Below are 20,974 nucleotides of genomic sequence, written 5' to 3' on the forward strand. Positions count from 1 at the left end.
ATCCATGGTGTGTCATTACAGCATCTGCAGTAATTATTATTCCACAGAGTCACACTGGCCACAAACCACCATTAGAATAGAGACACCCTCAGAAGTGACGATGAAGGAGGAGCAAAGACCATGGCTGCTGTTGTTGTTGACGGTGCTGCTAGGGCTAGCTGGATTAGTTTACTCAAATCAGCACTGATGAGGGGACAGTTTTCAATTAATCTCTGACTAGGAGACGTCATTCATTATCACATAGCTCTGCTATGCCCTCGTTGTGTGCTGTCCCAGACCAGCTTGTTTTTTTGACCTTGCATGGTTTCAGTGATCAGTCTCTGTTAGTTTTATCGCTTTTTCCTCCTCTTTTATCTTTTTCCAAGGCCAGTTCAGCTCTGCTGTAGGTGAGTGGATTAAAGAATAAAGAGAGAAGTACCCCAAGCGGGTTGCATTCATGTCAATACTTTCCACTGCCTTTGAATATCCCCTTTTAATAGGAAAATAAGACTGCTGAACAACATCCCACAATTTTCGAACTAGGCGGATATTAATTTAATATATTTTATGCTGATCTGTTCATCCCCTCTGAGTCCAGTGTTTCCCCTATATTCACTTAGAAGCAGTGGCCCACCGCTGCTAAATTGTTGCCACCGCTGCAAAACAAAAATAATGTTTTTTAAATATATACAGTACCAGTCAAAAGTTTGGACACACCTACTCATTCAAGGGTCTTTCTTTATTTTTTACTATTTTCTACATTGTAGAATAAAAGTAAAGCCATCAAAACTATGAAATAACACATATGGAATCATGTAGTAACCAAAAACGTGTTAAACAAATCAAAATAGATTTGAGATTCTTCAAAGTAGCCACCCTTTGCCTTGATGACAGCTTTGCACACTCTTGGCATTCTGTCAACCAGCTTCATGAGGTAGTCACCTGGAATGCATTTTCTTGAGGAGAACCTTGGGAGCCACCAGCATGACCTCAGTTTTATTGCTGTTGAGTCTGAGTAGATTGGGTGTCATCCAGTTTTTGATGTCCTGGAGACAGTTGATCAGAGACGGGGGTGAGAGGTGGGTTTGGTGTGGATGTAAATCTGGGTTTCATCCGCATAGCAGTGGATTGAGTTGAACCTGATGTTTTTGTACTGTTAGAGATTGTAGATGTGACAATGATGTATTTCTCTTTGTCCACTCTCTATTCCAGGGCCCTGGTATATCAGAGGAGGCGATGGTCACTGAGCCTCCCCACTCGCAGCAGCCCGGGGCACGCCACAGCTTTGTACAGGAACACTTCCAGGCACAATACAAGTGAGTTTCCTCCCCTACACACCACCTGACCCTGACCTAAACCACCTGCTAGGTATCATAGGCCCTATTTACCAGTAGAGCTGGATATATAAATGGACAGTTTGCCTGGTCTGCCCATAGCATACTGTATTCTCAATGCAATGCTAGAGAATAGCCCTATTACTATCTGCACCTTAGTCCTGCAAGCATTGATGGCATCTGAGCTGAGCTGAGTAGAATACAGTTGACTCAACCCCAGGCACCTAATGTGGAAAGTCATGGACTTGTGCTAATGTAAAAACTGCTGCCTTGCACCTTGAAGGACAGGTGAAAAATAAACAAATTACTATACAGAGAATTGTCTCTCATATTTGTGTCAGTCTACAATTTCCCTCCGATTCAGTGTCTTGAATGTAAAACAGAAGAGTTACTTTTCTTTATTTTGTTCATTGTGAAATCTTTTTCATGGCTCAACCTGCTCCTTAGATGATAATGCTAGAGAATAATAAATAATTAAAAAGTTTCAAAATGTGACAGCTTTTGGTATTTTATTTCCATTAGGAGCCAGTTGTGTTTTTGTATAACCTGTTCTATTCCTTTCAGTGCACCTGGATGAGGTTGAGAGGGAGTCTGTTATTGAGAGATTGAGTCAGATATAGAACAACTTTGTAGGTTGGCTAAACAAAAACGTATTGGGTAAAACTTTGTTGCCCATTCCAATATTAATGCATTTCCTTTAATTATGAACCATATGTTATACAGTTCAATGCAATTATGGTCATTTGTGTGGAAATCGGTTTCATGCTTGTCTTGGTATAAGCTGTTGGTCCATCGGTAACACTGCCTGTAATTTGGTCTATTGGGTTTTGCACCTTTCCTATAAGTTCTTTACAATTATTGTACAACCATTGCAGAGTTAGGTATGGAGGCTTTTTTTCCCACATCACATTCGATTACCGATGACTCATTGATCCAGTTCTCATTGATTGGATTAAATTGTAATGATCAGATACACCATGTGTAATGGAGATGTCGTTATAACTCTATGTGAATAGGGGTTGTATATGTATTAGCAGGAGAAAGAGTAACCTCATTAAATCACTGCAGACATTCCAGTAATTACTGAGCCTAGCTGGAGCATCAATACTGACAAGGCCCATGCACAGCGTGCAGTAAGAAAGACTGCCCCTCCACCTAACCTTTATGTCTCCTAGGTAACTAGGGACCTCTTCAAGTGCTTTTATGGTCCGGAGTAAAATGAGTGGGGGGGTTGGGTTTTGTTGGAGGTCAAGTGGAAAAACAACAGCTGTACAAAGCTAATAGGCATAGATGACCTACATATTGAATAAAATTGTACAATCTTTGCTCTAGTAGCTTTCCTTCTAAGCTATGAATGATGAACCTGATTGAGTTTTCACAGTTTTATTCCTTATAACATTCCTTTCAATCAGTGTTCAGAGCCCCTCAGCGCCTGCTACAGCAGAATTGAACCCAGAGCCTTCACAAGTGTTCATTTAATCTTGGAGATAAAGCCTCCTCAGTGTTTCTATGAAACAGATGCATCTCACAGCTGTGGTCGGGAGATCACTGGAGCTGCTGAAGGTAGTGGAGCTGTTGCAGTACCTTCATCATGATTTGGCTGTCCGCCCCTCTCACAGAGGCGCCAAATGAGAGTTCTGCATCCAACTGCCAAGTGTATCTGTAAATCTCTGTCAAGCCCCCAATTTTACATTAGCTGTACTCTTCTATGGATAACCTTGACAAATGTCGTACTATATTGACAAGGAATTATGCAAACAACTGCACAATAGAACAGATGTATATTTGGACCTTTTAACTCTGTCGTGAAGTAATTAGAACACTTGCCACTCTGTGGAAGTTGTTATTTTCTTTGTAATTTCCTGCTTGTTTTTGTTTCCTCCATCTGCCAATTCCTTGGAAAATTGGCAGCTTGGTGTTATGCCATTAATACGTCTGTCAGAGCACATCCCTTAATTGCTACCCACTGATGAATGTTTCTGCTTTGACACCTGGGAAATGGGCGTGTCTAGAGAGGAAGCAGCCATAGCTAGCTCACCCACTCAGACACTGTGCCAGACTCAACCAGGAGGATTCAGACTGGAATCCAACACTTGACTGATGATTACTAGCAAACCATAAAACATGCAGTATAACTTCGAAAACAGCATAACTTTGCATTTCTTAGCTACAGCATGGCTTTAGTTCAGTGGAAAAGAGCTCTGGACTGTACAGTAATTTCTCTCAAGGAATATTCCATAGCCATATCTTTCCATAACCTTCTGATTTTGTCCCTTAGGCCAGTCCAGATCACTGACTCAGGCAAGAGCATCATTGTCTGAGATGAGGATTTAGACCTTGGCGTGAAAGTGTAAGACTGAAAAGCCACTGTCAAAGATTTTTTAGAATAATGTGTGAAAGTGTGATTCAGAGTCCTCGTGGTCAGAGAAGTGTCCTGTTTCGAATATAAATATCCTCTTCCTATCTGTGATGTTTGAATTGTAAAATACTGTATGTATCATATGTGATTACCTATTTTTCATACTAAATACTAATATAATACTATTAGTGACATATAATTAATATATTTTTTGTGCTATTTGTTTTAGGAACTGCCTTTGGAGTCCCTATCTTTGATTTGTTAACTGTTCCTCTGTCCCTCTCTCATTGCCCTCCAGCATTTGAGTCCTGGGTGTAACACTATGTAATATAATCCAACTGACAGGCCAGAGTATTATCACTGTAATGGGTATGTTTGTCACTATACAATCACCAGGCCCATTATACTTGACAATACTTAATCTGTGTACAAATAAGCTTCATATAAACTGACAGGCCTTTTAGTTTTTGATGCTGATTTGATTTGTCGTTCATCACGTTGGTGTCATTCAATTGATTGATTATGAAATGTCAGGTACACTCTACAGTACAGTTATTGCAATCCTCTCTGTCTGACTGTGATGTCTCCGTAAAAGTGAAGTGCCTACTCTAACTTTGGAAGTATTGATTTTGAACTATTATTTCTCTACAACTCTGTAGACTGATCAAATCATGCATTGCCCAGTTCGTGAAGGTAAAGCTTTGATATAGCTAGTTTTGTTCTCATCCCACAGCATGACTCACTGCCTGGCATGGGTAAAATGCAGTGAAAATCTCTGTTATCTGTCAAGCGCTGCTCATTAGAGTGAAACCAAACGGCGGGCAGCAGAGCATGTCAGATTAAGGACGTGGTGTACTGTAGTTTCACTGGAAGCCCAGCCTTTTCACAGTGGCACGACAACCCACCACTCTCTCTCAGAGCTTCTTGCCTCTCTTTGTCTGAATCGTTTTGACTGGGTGACCTTTGTTTTGTCTCGCCGCTTAATTTATTTATATTTCTGCAGGAGAGTTGTATATATAGGGCTGTGAAGCCCTTTTGAGATTATTACTGTGACTCAAGGTAATTCCTTTGTTTTGTCTGGATGCTCAGGATCACCTGCTGAATGATGCCTTACATATCAACAATCTCTAAAGGGGCCATGACCTTTTGAACCCAGAGATGCAGTGTTGTGATAAAAGCACACATCTTCAAGTAGCAGGTGAAGCTGCAGGCTCACTGAGAATAATTAACAGCCAATCTTTAGACCAGGGATCATCAACTAGATTCAGCCACGGGCCGATTTTTTTAGTGAGTGGATGGTCGGGGGACCGGACCATAATTAAAAATAATTTGTAGACTGCAAATTGACCACCAAAAATAAACTTAGTTCTTGAAATTCTCCGTATTGACTAACCTACATGTCTTAAAGTAATGATGGACTGTTGTTTCTCTTTGGTTATTTGAGCTGTTCTTGCCATAATATGGACTTGGTCTTTTACCAAATAGGGCTATCTTCTGTATACCCCCCCCACCTTGTCACAACACAACTGATTTGGCTCAAATGCATTAAGAAGGAAAGAATTTCCACAAATTAACTTTTAAGAAGGCACACCTGTTAATTGAAATGCATTCCAGGTGACTATCTCATGAAGCTGATTGAGAGAATGCCAAGAGTGTGCAAAGCTGTCATCAAGGCAAATGGTGGCTTTTTGAAGAATCTGAAATATAAAACATATTTTGATTTGTTTAACACTTTCTGGGTTACTACATGATTCCACTTGTGTTATTTCATCGTTTTGATGTCTTCACTATTATTCTACAATGTAAAAAATAGGAAAAATAAAGAAAAACCCTTGAATGAGTAGGTGTGTCCAAACGTTTGACTGGTAGTGTATATATTTTCTCAGAAAACTTGGGGGGTGAAATAAAACCACCCACAGGCCAAATTCGGCCCGCTGGCCGCCAGTTGGGGAACCCTGCTTTAGACCCTTAACCTTTAGTAGATTGTTCTAATAATAGCTGTTATAACAAATATAATTTATTTATTTATTTTTCAGGTAAGGTGACACTGAAGTTCCCGATACTTGGAAAAATGGCTTTTAGAGTTCTACCCATTTCAGTTAGAGGTAGGCTAGTGCAGGGGTTGGCAACAACAATTTTTTGTTGTTGAAAAAATAGGATTTTAGTTTTTGGTCAAAAAATACTAAAATCACCTGGAAAATAGTTTAATTTAGGAAATCTGTTCCCAAGTATTCCCACAAATAAAAAAAGAGACACACTAAGTGCACAAAACATGCTCTTTCCATGACATAGACTGACCAGGTGAATCCACATGAAAAGCTATGATCCCTTATTGATGTCACTGGTTAAATCCACTTCAATCAGTGTAGATGAAGGGGAGGAGACAGGTTAAAGAAGGATTTTTAATTATTTTGTTTTTGTTTTTTACCCCTTTTTTCTCCCCAATTTCATGATATCCAATTGCGATCCAATTACGATCTTGTCTAATCGCTGCAACTCCCCAACGGGCTCGGGAGAGGCGAAGGTTTAGTCATGTGTCCTCCGAAACATGACCCGCCAAAACGCGCTTCTTAACGCCCGCCCGCTTAACCCGGAAGCCAGCCGCACCAATGTGTCGGAGGAAACACTGTTCAACTGACGACCGAAGTCAGCCTGCAGGCGCCCGGCCCGCCACAAGGAGTCGCTAGAGCGCGATGAGCCAAGTAAAGCCCCCCCGACCAAACCCTCCGCTAACACGGACGACGCTGGCCCAATTGTGCACCGCCCTATAGGACTCCCAGTCACGGCCGGTTGTGACACAGCCTGGGATCGAACCCAGGTCTGTAGTGACGCCTCAAGCACTGCGATGCAGTACCTTAGACCGCTGCACCACTCAGGAGGCCTAAAGAAGGATTTTTAAGCCTTGAGACAATTGAGACATGGATTGTGTATGTGTGCCATTCAGAGGGTGAATGGGCAAGACAAAATATTGAAGTGCCTTTGAACGGGGTATGGTAGTAGCTGCCAGGCGCACCGGTTTGTCAAGAACTGCCACGCTGCTGGATTTTTTACCTTCAACAGTTTCCCGTGTGTATCAAGAATTGTCCACCACCCAAAGGACATCCAGCCAACTTGACACAACTGTGGGAAGCATTGGAGTCAACATGGGCCAACACCCCTGTGGAATGCTTTCAACTCCTTGCAGAGTCCGTGCCCCGACGAATTGAGGTTGTTCTGAGGGCAAAGGGGTGTTTTGTACAATCGGTGTATGTGATGGTGTCTCAATGTAATTAAGGTATGAAATGATTGTTATTTTCAAATATAATCTTTTTGGGGGCTTAGTTGTGGTCAATTTGCAGTGTACAAATTATTATAATGATGTTCCGGCCCCCGACCATCCGCTCCGTCAAAAATCGTCCCGCAGCTGAATCTAGTTGCCTACCGCTGGGCTAATGTTTAAGCTGACTCAAACTCTCACCCTTCAGCATCACTGCTTCAAAGACAGGGATTCCCTCTCAAGTGCTGCTCACACTTCATCCATTAGGCATCACGGGAATATCACCTCCTTTTCCTTTAGGCCTAAGTGTTCCTTACCATGCACAGGACATCTATTTTTTTAGTGTTATTTGTATGCAAGGAACATGGGCAGCTCCTCTGTTTCCTGTTGAGAATAAGACATCCGTAGGGGAGTGATCCACTCTACCAAGAGAGAGCTCCACTCAGAGCCAGTGTCAGCTGGGTTGAGTTGAATAGGGCTTTATTCACTCTCCCCCTCTCCCCTCTGTGGGTCTGGCAGGTGCCTTCCTAGAAGGGAAACACATTTAAACAGCTCTGCTCTGGCTAAGTTTTCCATGGTAGGCTACCGCTTGTAAAGGTTCCCGACATGCAGGCTGGAAAAGTGAAAGCTCTGTGCACTGATCCAATGAAAAAGACTAAAGCAAAGGAATAGGGAAATACTGGCTTAAAACATCTCATTGCTGGGTAAAAGTGGGAAGAGGGAAATGTATGCTTGAAATTCAGATTTGCAAAGAAACCATAGCTTTGTCAACTGGTTTTGATTGTATGCAGCAAAGCCATTGTTGAACTACATTCCTCTCCAGTCCTAAAGGCTCTTATAGTTTCAGGCATCCTTGTGAAATGCTTTTCGCTTCCTGATTAGAAGAACCAGTCATGGAGTTCTTGCCATAGAGCTATTACAGGATTTAGAAGTACTTCAAGTCAAGTTCAATTCAAGTGAAGTTCAAGAGCACTGCAGTCTGAGGACTTCCATGGAAATGCCCTCTGAGTCTTTGTTCAAACAATTAGTGATTTGCCAGAATAAGCAACTTCCTCTCCTAAACATAAAGGGGTCTGTTGGAACCAGTGTGTGAACCAGGTGTGGAATGGAAGATTGGTAGAATGGAAGATTTGCTATATTTTACTGTCCTTTGTAAGAGTCCTATGGCCTGAACATTCATATAGGGAGGAAGCAAGCCATCTCTTAGGGCTGTCCTCTATTCTCCCCATTATGGTATTAGTGATCATTAGGGAATTGCTGCGTGCTGGTTCCCATGTAAAGGACCAGTTGCACCGTGAGGCTTTTCCCCACTACCCACCCCACTTACATCACTTATCTTTCCCATGTAAAATCTCTACAGCAACATCAAGATGTACTGTACATACAGTGTGTCCATTTTTATAGCAAGATGCACTTTCCTGCTGGCCTGAAACAGAAGTGCATGTTCAGGTGTCTAAAACAGGCGTCAAACATCACACAATCTTGTTTTTCTTTCCACAGGTCATCGCTGACCTGCCCTCATTGTCATAAACAGAGCAACACATTTGATCCTTTCCTCTGCATCTCACTTCCCATCCCTCTCTGCCACACCAGGTAAGTACTATCCCTGTTAGTGCACCAACCATACAGAATACACAACCATGCAACACATCACACCACACCATGGTACTACGTGCAGCTATTTTGAGACATCCGTCAGTGAGAGTCAAAGCCGTAGTAGACGGAAAGACTTGCCCTTAGGTACAGATGTAGAAATACAGTGTAGACAAGACTCAAGCACTGGTGTCTTTTTAACATCCCTTTCAGTCCTCTAGAGGCTCATAATGTTAGAGAGATGGATAAAGATCTGGAGTAGCACAGAGGAACAATAAACCTGGCTGAGATGGAGTGGACTTGAAGCCCAGAGTAAAGCCCTGAGGAGCACCACCTCAGAAACCAGGAACAATGTCACATTCACGCCCAGGTCACAAAGATCACTCCATCCCTGCTTGGCTGCGGTTAGCCTGTTCAGGAAATCAATTTTGAAGGATTTAGTCCCCCGTCCCCCCCCCAAGCCCTTACTCTACAAGCACCTACACCCTCTCATTAATTTAGCTCTTTGTGAAGACTTTTGACAACCTGGTTTTTTGTTAAAAGCATGAGTTAATGTTTCCTTTCACACACCACCTGACCAACCCTAAGTCAAAACAGTATGAAGGAGAAAGGTTCTCATCTTTATTCTCCAGTGCAGATGGAGGAGTTGTCCTAATTAGAGAAGATGATTTAGAGTCCGGCGATGAGCTTAACACTCATCTCAGATTCCTGGGCTGGGGTGTCATAGATAGTGTCTTCCCACACTCCCATTGAGGTACCAGGGTGTGCCTAGCAAATTCAACAGCCCAACACACACTCATCTGTCCAATCCTACACCACAACTGGACACTACAATGTTGATCTCATACAGTAGATCCTCATACACAAAAAAAATGTATGCACGCATGACTGTAAGTCGCTTTGGATAAAAGCGTCTGCTAAATGGCATATTATTATTATATTATTATTATTCATACTGAGCATCCAACGTAAAGATATAATCCATTGTTGCTACATGAATTTGAGAGTGGTTACATATTTCCAGCCCCATCCCTTAGCTTTTTAGCGATACAGGAGCGGGGATAACGCTTTGTTATTGTTTCAATTAAGGATTCTAGCTTTAACAGGTATTCTTTAGAGCTCTCTATTTGTGACACATACAGTCATTGAAATAGTGCTCAGTCTCTTTGGAGCAACTAGTGTCAATAAAAGTTAACGCCAGGCAGAACACCCTCATAGGGTAATCTTTTCCCCTTAATCATATCACAATCAACTTTTACCAGTTGAATGTAGACACAAATATAATACTTTTTTTGTATTAAAATATTTCTGAAATATTTTATAAAAATATGCAAATGAGGGAATTCTCATTAATATGCACATATTTGCATATCACGCAAATAAAATGTTCTGGACACTGGATGAAGTCAGCTTAAATGTTTTGGTTTCATTTTATTAAGACACTCCAGGACCAGACTTGTCCATAGCAGATTGTGGATAAATACCTTTGTATCTGTAAAATACTAAAGACATGTACGTAGAATGCATTTTTGGCGCCCAAAAATGTTTTCTCTAGAATAAAAACTTGACAACATATGTGTGGGAAGAGTCTGACTTTCGGGAAATGGCAGTTAAAGACAAGTACACTGAATTTAGACTACCAAACGCCTATTTAGACCCAATCATCATCTCTTCAAAGTAAGTTACTAAATATAGTTAATTTTGTAACACTCTCTATGAAATGGGCTTCTAAATTATGTGTAATTTAATGTTGTGAGCTTTGAAATTATTCAAGTGGTTAAAATGCATTAAAATGTTGATGACGGTAGAATGATAAACTAAAGAAAATATAAATAAGTACATAAGTATTCAGACCCTTTGCTATGAGACTCGAAATTGAGCTGAGGTGCATCCTGTTTCCATTGATCATCCTTCAGATGTTTCTACACACTACCGGTCAAAGGTTTGGGGTCACTAAGAAATGTCTTTGTTTTCGAAAGAAAAGCTTTTTTTTTTCTCCATTAAAATAACATCAAATTGATCAGAAATACAGTGTAGACATTGTTAATGTTGTAAATGGCTATTGTAGCTGGAAACAGCAGATTTTTAATGGAATATCTACATAGGCGTACAGAGGCCCATTATCAGCAACCATCAGTCCTGTGTTCCAATGGCACATTGTGTTTGCTAATCCAAGTTTATCATTTTAAAAGGCTAATTGATCATTAGAAAACCCTTTTGCAATTATGTTAGCACAGCTGAAAACTGTTGTGCTGATTAAAGAAGCAATAAAACTGGCCTTCTTGAGACTAGTTGAGTATCTGGAGCATCAGCAATTGTGGGTTCGATTACAGGCTCAAAATGGCCAGAAACAAATAACTTAATTCTGAAACTCGTCAGTCTATTCTTGTTCTGAGAAATGAAGGCTATTCCATGCGAGAAATTGCCAAGAAACTGAAGATCTCGTACAACGCGGTGTACTACTCCCTTCACAGAACAGCGCAACTCTGCCTAGAAGGTCAGCATTCCGGAGTCGCCTCTTCACTGTTGATGTTGAGACTGGTGTTTTGCGGGTACTATTTAATGAAGCTGCCAGTTGAGGACCTGTGAGGCGCCTGTTGCTGAAACTAGACACTAATGTATTTGTCCTCTTGCTCAGTTGTGCACCGGGGCCTCCCACTCCTCTTTCTATTTTGGTTAGAGCCAGTTTGCGCTGTTCTTTGAAGGGAGTAGTACTCAGCGTTGTACGAGATCTGCAGTTTCTTGGCAATTTCTCGCATGGAATAGCCTTCATTTCTCAGAATAAGAATAGACTGACGAGTTTTAGAAGAAAGTTATTTGTTTCTGGCCATTTTGAGCCTGTAATCGAACCCACAATTGCTGATGCTCTAGATACTCAACTAGTCTCAATAAGGCCAGTTTTATTGCCTCTTTAATCAGCACAACAGTTTTCAGCTGTGCTAACATAATTGCAAAAGGGTTTTCTAATGATCAGTTAGCCTTTTAAAATCATAAACTTGGATTAGCAAACACTACGTGCCATTGGAACACAGGACTGATGGTTGCTGATAATGGGCCTCTGTACGCCTATGTAGATATTCCATAAAAAAATCAGCGGTTTCTAGCTACAATAGCATTTACAACATTAACAATGTCTACACTGTATTTCTGATCAATTTGATGTTATTTTAATGGACAAAAAAATTGCTTTTCTTTCGAAAACAAGGACATTTCTAAGTGACCCCAAACTTTTGAACGGTAGCGTACAGACATACATATATACATACATATAAATATCCTTTAAAAAAATATATTTCCCTTTATTACTTTCCAACCCCACCACCCATTCCCTAATTGGAGTAAACTAGTGAACAACAACGCTTAGGCCTCTACTTCCAGCTTATACATACATTTTATGGACACAGTCAATTTTACAATAATTCTATTTTGTTTGTTTCTACATCTTGATTGGAGTCCACCTGTGGTAAATTCAATTGATTGGACATTATTTGGAAAGGCACACACCTGTCTATATAAGGTCTCACAGTTGACAGTGCATTTTAGAGCAAAAACCAAGCCATGAGGTCGAAGGAATTGTCCGTAGAGCTCCGAGGCAGGATTGCGTCGAGGCACAGATCTGAGGAAGAGTACCAAAACATATCTGCAGCATTGAAGGTCCCCAAGAACACAGTGGCCTCCATCATTCTTAAATGGAAGAAGTTTGAAACCAACAAGATTCTTCCTAGAGCTGGCCGCCCGGCCAAACTGAGCAATCGGAGGAGAAGGGCCTTGGTCAGGGAGGTGACCAAGACCCCGATGGTCACTCTGACAGAGCTCCAGAGTTTCTCTGTGGAGATGGGAGAACCTTCCAGAAGGACAACCATCTCTGCAGCACTCCACCAATCACGCCTTTATGGTAGAGTGGCCAGACGGAAGCCACTCCTCAGTAAAAGGCACATGACAGCACGCTTGGAGTTTGCCAAATGGCACCTAAAGGACTCTCAGACCATGAGAAACAAGATTCTCTGGTCTGATGAAACCAAGATTGAACTCTTTGGCCTGAATGCCAAGCGTCACGTCTGGAGGAAACCTGGCACCATCCCTACGGTGAAGCATGGTGGTGGCAGCATCATGCTGTGGTGATATTTTTCAGCGGCAGGGACTGGGAGACTAGTCAGGATCGAGGGAAAGATGAACGGAGCAAAGTACAGAGAGATCCTTGATGAAAACCTGCTCCAGAGCGCTCAGGACCTCAGACTGGGCCAAGGTTCACCTTCCAACAGGACAAAGACCTTAAGCACACAGCCAAGACAACGCAGGAGTGGCTTCGGGACAAGTCTCTGAATGTCCTTGAGTGGCCCAGCCAGAGCCCTGAATTGAACCCGGTCGAATATCTCTGGAGAGACCTGAAAATAGCTTTGCAGCGACGCTCCCCATCCAACCTTACAGAACTTGAGAGGATCTGCAAAGAAGAATGGGAGAAACTCCCCAAATACAGGTGTGCCAAGCTTGTAGCATCATACCCAAGAAGACTCAAGGCTGTAATCATTGCCAAAGGTGCTTCAACAAAGTACTGAGTAAAGTAAAATTTGCTAATATTTCTAAAAACCTGTTTTTGCTTTGTCATTATGGGGAACTGTGTGTAGATTGATGAGGAAAAAATAACAATTGAATACATTTTAGAATAAGGCTGTAACGTAACAAAATGTGGAAAAAGTCAAGGGGTCTGAATACTTTCCGAACGCACTGTAGATTAATAATGTAATTTCAGCCTGTGGTGCCTGGCCTTAAGCATACCTTTATGCTACTTGGGAGAATCGTTTTTAAAAACCTAGCTCTAACAAACAGCTTGCCAGGCAAACTTTACATAATCGCCTCATCCGTTTTACTTTTAGCTAATGGCATTGAATACTGTAGACAGTTATGAAAGGAAGAAACAGATGGTTTGCCTTTTAAGATTTTGTACATGGCTGCCCATGTAAGACAAAAGGTAGCATCTACAAAACTATCTCCATAAACCCTAACACAAACTAAAGTGCAGACAGAAATGTGTTCCCACATGTCATATATACAGTATGTGGTTAGTTATGATCTAGTGTGTTAACCAATGTGGCAGAGTCTACAAAGTTATGACATGGACCCATATTGATGTTGTACCCTAATGGACTGAGTGGTATGGCAGGCGTCACCATTTAAACACATTAACTTCACTAAATGAGCTACTCATTACAGATCAGAATGTTATTACTATAAAGATCATTCAGAGATCTTGTTGTATAATGTTCCTGTCCTCCTGAGGAAAAGGTTTGCGATTCATTATGATGATTGATTCAGCTTTGTACTCAGAGACGGGAGAGCTAAACCTCTGAAAGGTGTTCTCGGGATGTAGCCACTGTATTTGCAGTTGCTTAGTATAATCATAGACTCAGATTACCATTCGATTGAGGGCTTTAGTTGAGTATTCAGTCACTGGGAATCCCATAATAGGTATTGGGTGCATCATGTAATGTTATAGATTGTTAATTATCCCTATGCCTGCCTTTCTAGTTCTGAGCTGTTGAGTGTGTGAGGATGTTTTGCCGCTCCCAGAATGGTTCCAAACAAGGTAATTAGTATGAATTAGGAACGCTTGCCTGCTCAGAGAACCATTGATTAACTACTGCCTTCACTGTTTGTCTTGAGAACCGTGATAATATGAGGCACTGTTTTGATGTTCTGCCTAGTCAAAGGCAGATAAAGGAATGGACTCTGTACACAGGTGCGCTGCGTCTGTGCGTATAGATGTGCACAGACTGCATGACCGCTTCATACCCCTTACTATGGCAAATGCTGAGAATCCTTGACGGTCAGTGTAGAGGTTACCCTGAGTCCAGATAGCAGCGGATCTCACAGCTCAACACCCTTTACTTACTTAAGTGATAATGCCCGAGAAGCCAGTGTTTGGAGGATATATTGGTACGAGTGTTGTTAGGCCCGAGACAAAGTCAAGGGCCAGCAAACCGTGTCAATATACCCTCCAAACACCAGCTTCGAGGGCATTATCACTTTTATACAACGGGTTACCAACATATTCAAATAATGATTGACATATTTTCATTAAAAATGTTATTTTGATTAATTTATTCATTCTATTTCATCCTTCCACAAGATATAGTCCCGACGCAAATCTAGGGTTGCTACCTAAGCCGGCTGGTCGTTCTATCGGTTCGGTTGCCAGAGACACGACCCAGTCGTTCAGTCTTTTTGTTCTGTATCTATGGATGCGACCCAGTCGTTTGTTCTAAATATTCCATTGCCATATTGGTTGGCAACGTTCTTCTCCCTTGCTTGCTAGCTAGCCAACTACGGCTAACTTACAGTCACATTAAACAGTGCAGCCAGAATAACAACAAAGGAGCTGCATTTGCATTTGTTTAAGCTGTTTTCTAGTGACATTTATTTGGATACATCCATAAGAATGAGCTAATGATGTGCGATTTCACCTGGCATAGAACATGTGCTAACACAATCACTTCAAACTGAAGCTGGAAAGACTTCAAACTAGCTGCACTTGTTTTCGATTGATAGTTCATATATACACTGCTCAAAAAAATAAAGAGAACACTAAAATAACACATCCTTGATCTGAATGAATGAAATAATCTTATTAAATACTTTTTTCTTTACATAGTTGAATGTGCTGACAACAAAATCACACAAAAAATGATCAATGGAAATCAAATTTATCAACCCATGGAGGTCTGTGGAAAACCACACTACAGGCTGATCCAACTTTGATGTAATGTCCTTAAAACAAGTCAAAATGAGGCTCAGTAGTGTGTGTGGCCTCCACTTGCCTGTATGACCTCCCTACAACGCCTGGGCATGCTCCTGATGAGGTGGCGGATGGTCTCCTGAGGGATCTCCTCCCAGACCTGGACGAAAGCATCCGCCAACTCCTGGACAGTCTGTGGTGCGACATGGCGTTGGTGGATGGAGCGAGACATGATGTCCCAGATGTGCTCAATTGGATTCAGGTCTGGGGAACGGGCGGGCCAGTCCATAGCATCAATGCCTTCCTCTTGCAGGAACTGCTGACACACTACAGCCACATGAGGTCTAGCATTGTCTTGCATTAGGAGGAACCCAGGGCCAACCGCACCAGCATATGGTCTCACAAGGGGTCTGAGGATCTCATCTCGGTACCTAATGGCAGTCAGGCTACCTCTGGCGAGCACATGGAGGGCTGTGCGGCCCCCCAAAGAAATGCCACCCCACACCATGACTGACCCACGCCAAACCGGTCATGCTGGAGGATGTTGCAGGCAGCAGAACGTTCTCCACGGCGTCTCCAGACTCTGTCACGTCTGTCACATGTGCTCAGTGTGAACCTGCTTTCATCTGTGAAGAGCACAGGGCGCCAGTGGCGAATTTGCCAATCTTGGTGTTCTCTGGCAAATGCCAAACGTTCTGCACAGTGTTGGGCTGTAAGCACAACCCCCACCTGTGGACGTCGGGCCCTCATGCCACCCTCATGGAGTCTGTTTCTGACCGTTTGAGCAGACACATGCACATTTGTGGCCTGCTGGAGGTCATTTTGCAGGGCTCTAGCAGTGCTCCTCCTGCTCCTCCTTGCACACTACCTGAGCCACTTGTGTGGGTTGTAGACTCCATCTCATGCTACCACTAGAGTGAAAGCACCGCCAGCATTCAAAAGTGACCAAAACATCAGCCAGGAAGCATAGGAACTGAGAAGTGGTCTGTGGTCACCACCTGCAAAACCAGTCCTTTATTGGGGGTGTCTTGCTAATTGCCTATAATTTCCACCTGTTGTCTATTCCATTTGCACAACAGCATGTGAAATGTATTGTCAATCAGTGTTGCTTCCTAAGTGGACAGTTTGATTTCACAGAAGTGTGATTGACTTGGAGTTACATTATGTTGTTTAAGTGTTCCCTTTATTTTTTTGAGCAGTGTACATATATACACATACATATACATTTCCTTTTTAAAAATATATTTCCCTTTATTACTTTCCAACCCCACCACACTTCCCTAATTGGAGTAAACTAGTGAACAACAATGCTTAGGCCTCTACTTCCAGCTTATACATACGATATACATTTTATGGACACAGTCAATTTTACAATAATTCTATTTTGTTTGTTTTTACTCCTGAACTTCCTCTACCCTCAACCTCTCCGATCATTTTCATGATGTCCATCCGGTTTGCTTTTATATGCCATATCTTTCTAACTGTGCTCTTTCACAAAAGCTCTCAACCTATAACCTATATACTTATTATGGACACAGTATGCTTACATTATTAGTTATCTTGTTGTTATTAGTTGTTGTTAGTTGTTATTAGTCCCATCCTTCAACTCCATTCAACACCACCCATCTATCGCTTAACACCATCCATATTGGATTTCTATTTGCCATATATTTTTCAACTGTACTGTGATGTTTTACAAAAGTTCTGAACCTTTCTATTCTCATTGTTTCTACAGATTGTAAATTGAAAATATTTTTTTTGGCTAAAAGTATTATTATATTATTGATCGATTGACTATGACTTTTCAGATCACCCAGTAATGCTATCTGCAGGGTTAGCTCCAGGTAAATATTGCAATGCTTTAGCCATTCCTGGACCTGTGTCCAAAAACAAGCTACAAATGGACAGTACTAAAACAAATGATCGAATGATTCTGTCTCTTCGCAGCAAAATCTGTAGAGCTGGGAAGATTGTATCCCCCATATAAATAACATTCTATTGGTAGCAATAATTGTATATAATAATTTTTGAATCCGGCATCGTTTTGCGTATTAGTTCATAAACACTTTGCCATGGGATCGGTACGTCAAAAATCTCTTCCCAACTATTTTGCAATCTATATGGGATGGCTGTCAATCCTTTGGTCCTTAAATGAAACTGGTATACTTTTTTATTTATCACAGTTTTTTTAACCTATTATGTTCTTTAATGCAAGCCGACAGACAAGTTCCTTACATTTTCCCCCTTCCACTTTCCTCTTCCACCAGTCCTACCGATGATATCATTTACGAAGATTATACCTTTTTTAAACAAAATGTTTGTCTTAAAGAAATGTGAGATAATGTCTAGATACTTTTTATAGTGGAGATCAAGTTTATAAATTGCCTGGCTGGGCTGATGAGACAGTGGATTGTGCAGTCAGATGGAACAGAGTAAATAGTCATTTTAAAGTCATAGATTTAGCCGGTGGTAACTTGTGGAATAGACACCGGCTGGAATGCGGTTTTAACCAATCAGCATTCAGGATTAGACCCAACCATTATATAATACTATATATCCCCCACTGCTGTGTGTCCTCTGTCCCCATGTGTGATAATGCCTGTGTGCTGGCAGTGGCATCGCTCACTATCTTTATCATGTTAAACCTTCTCCATGGTGGATTATAGAGCAGGTCAGCAACAAGACATCACAAAACTCACTTTACCCAGTGGTCTCAGTCTACCACTAGGGTATGGTTTCTTTCAACTTTTTTTTTGTATTATATTTTACCAGGTTAGTCTCATTGAGATAAAAAAATATATTTTGCAAGAGAGACCTGGCCAAAAAGCAGCACAGAAAGTTTCAAACATTTACAACAAAAAACATAAAAACACTACTGTTTAAAACATCAGTTTACACATTGAACAGGCACATTTGTTTTGGGAGGAGTGGTTCAACTAGGGGTCGACATTGACAGCCCCCTAAAGCATTTTACACCATAACCTTTACCCTAGCTTTAAAATCATTTAAGGAGAAAAGCACCTGAAGTTTCATGTCTTTTTGTAGCTTGTTCCAAGTAGAGGGGACAGAGTACTGGAACGCTTTTTAACTTAGCTCTGTACGGGCCTTAGGCACCGCCAAGGAGATACAGTCCTGCGAGCGTAGGTGATAATTGTCCTTAGTCTGCTGGACAATGTAGGTACACAGGTAAAATGGGAGCGGTCTCAGTATGGCCTTGTAAATAACAACATACCAATGACTTAGTCTCTGAAGAGCTAAGGAAGGCCATCCCAATCTGGGTGAAAGCATTGGAGTTTGTAACAAACTTCAGCGCCCCATGGTACACAGTGTCCAGCATATGTAATGACGCCACAGGGGCAAACATTTACAACATATCACCATAGTCGATTACAGGCAAAAAGGTAGTGGAAACGACTCTCGTTCTCGCATCAAAATAAAAACATTGAGCCTGAGCTTTTTCACAAGACCATCAATATGAGTTGTATTTATGTAAGCATGGACTATCCACTGTAAGGAGAAAACAGTCTTGACCAGCTTTATGCCTCATTAGTGTCTGTAGAATAGAGGTACTATACACTCGGGGCCTCCCGCCTATGTCATTTTGTCATTGGCTCCCATATCTCTCTTTCTCAGAGGAGGAGGCTGACTTTCTGAGTGGTGTGTCCACTCGGCTGACTACAGTCTTCACATAGACACTCACAGGTGAATCACAGGGCACATATCTCTTCAGTGTAGTGTTTTTGGACAAGCCATTATGTCCCTTTACCCTGCCTATGTCAGCACTGCCTCTCCTTGCATACGGAGCCAGAGAGGTCAGAGCCAAGTGCTCAGCTTTAAAAATGCATCGGCCCACAATACAGATTCCATTATTTCTTACACATAAAAAAACAGTCCTAATGATCTATTATTAATGCTAAAATGTATTGATTAATTCATGAAAACTATATGTCCCTTCCTGGTCATGGACTGTAATAAAAATGGTAGAGATTTCAATGCAGCGGCTTCTCTCTCTCTCTCTCTCTCAACAGGCCTCTGTGTGTAATTCTGGTCTTCAGTACGAAGGGCCAGAGATACCTGCGCATCGGGCTGGCTGTGCCTCTCTTTGGCTCGATGGCCTTTCTGAGAAGGATGTTGGCGGATGAGGGGAAGATCTCCCCAGACCAGGTAGGTGATCTTGTCTCACTCTTCTTGATGATGCACACCATCCTCAGATTCACTCTCACTCCATTTTCCAAGTCTCTGATTAAATAAGATAGATACTCTTGCTATCTCTCGCTCTCTCTCTCTTCCTCTCGCCCTCTTTCCTTCAGGTGATCCTGACAGAGATATACACCACAGGCTTTCAGCGCTCCTTCTTTGATGAGGAGGATCTGACGTGCATAGCCGAGACTGACATCATCTATGCCTTCCAGGCCCCGCCCCTATACATCAGAGGAGGCTCTGCACGATTCTCAGGTAACCGTAGCAACAACTACGTATTCCAGGGACATTCAGATCAATATAATCACTATCAACCAAGATCATCCAATAGAATCTGTCCCTTTTCCATTTCAGTCCCATGGTGAAATAAGCCTTTCTCAGTCAAGAGCATACGGAGGTACTGTATTAACAGAATGGGATGTACAACCACTGTGAAATACCAGGGTATTATGTGAAAGTCTGTCCTTCCTCTGGTGGTGATCATTAAATGTTCTTTGTACTGTAGTTTTTACCCTAACTGTGCACTGTTGGCACAAGCCTACCAAACATCAGGATGAACAACTGCTGAGGAGAAATGCATTGTTTCTTTTTTAACAAGATAATGAATGACCTTGCTGTGAGCAAACAGACACACACACATTTGTTTGTATACTTTGGGTCTGATAGATTCCATGAGCAACTCAAAATGTATGGGCCCCATGTAGCTCAGCTGGTAGAGCATGGCGCTTGCAACGCCAGGGTTGTGGGTTCGATTCCCACGGGGGGCCAGTATGAAAATGTATGCACTCACTAACTGTAAGTCGCTCTGAATAAGAGCGTCTGCTAAATGACTAAAATTTAGAATAAGAAGTCCTTGGGGAACATGTGTGCTTAAACACATTTTCAATAAAACTCTGATGATCAGATCTACTCAAACCACCATTATTTTCCGCGAAGATTTGCTGTCATCGAATGATTTATGTTTGAAGTATCTCTCCTCTATAATTGTACTGATGATGTGAAGGGCAAACAGACATTGTTCACAGAAGCCAGATTGTGTGGATAGTTTCCCCACATTTTTCACCCTGTGTTTAGGAGAGTAGAAAAGGGGAAACTGCTTGCTGTTGTCCCTGAAAATGAGACTTTTTTGCATCACCACTGAGCAAAGTGATTGGTGGAATCTCTTTCTCTCCTTTATCATCTTTGGTTAGACCACACATAATCGACTACTGTCCTAAGGGAGGTCTCTTGGCAGTTTAATTGGTCTGCACACACACACACACACACACACACACACACACAGGCAGACACTGAATCCTCCTGGGATGTTTTATCAGACTGTGTGCGTAGTGGGGTTGATATGGAGAGGCCTTTCTCACCACCTCCCTGCTGAACAGAGCATCCTCTCATCTTTATGCACATAGTCTGTTAACAGAACTCAAACTCACTGGTACACAATGAATACTGAGTAATCATTTTGTAATCATTATCTATCTGGCCTAAAGCTGACGGGCATGAAATGTGGTACTGTACTGACGGAG

The 20,974-nt window shown here is 41.8% G+C and overlaps 1 protein-coding gene across 1 annotated transcript in view; it reads left to right on the top strand.

Annotated features, from left to right (window-relative positions):
- Positions 1-20,974, top strand: part of LOC311101598 (ubiquitin carboxyl-terminal hydrolase 43-like) — a 92,617-nt gene that overhangs the window by 31,802 nt on the left and 39,841 nt on the right. The window contains exons 3-6 of the mRNA XM_084142728.1: positions 1,192-1,295; positions 8,429-8,521; positions 19,283-19,418; positions 19,565-19,709. Of these exons, the coding sequence (XP_083998854.1) occupies positions 1,192-1,295; positions 8,429-8,521; positions 19,283-19,418; positions 19,565-19,709 (478 nt within the window). The remainder of the gene's footprint in view (positions 1-1,191; positions 1,296-8,428; positions 8,522-19,282; positions 19,419-19,564; positions 19,710-20,974) is intronic.

The sequence above is a fragment of the Coregonus lavaretus genome (assembly GCF_964263955.1).
Source record: "Coregonus lavaretus genome assembly, chromosome: 2".
In the NCBI taxonomy this organism is placed as follows: domain Eukaryota; kingdom Metazoa; phylum Chordata; class Actinopteri; order Salmoniformes; family Salmonidae; genus Coregonus; species Coregonus lavaretus.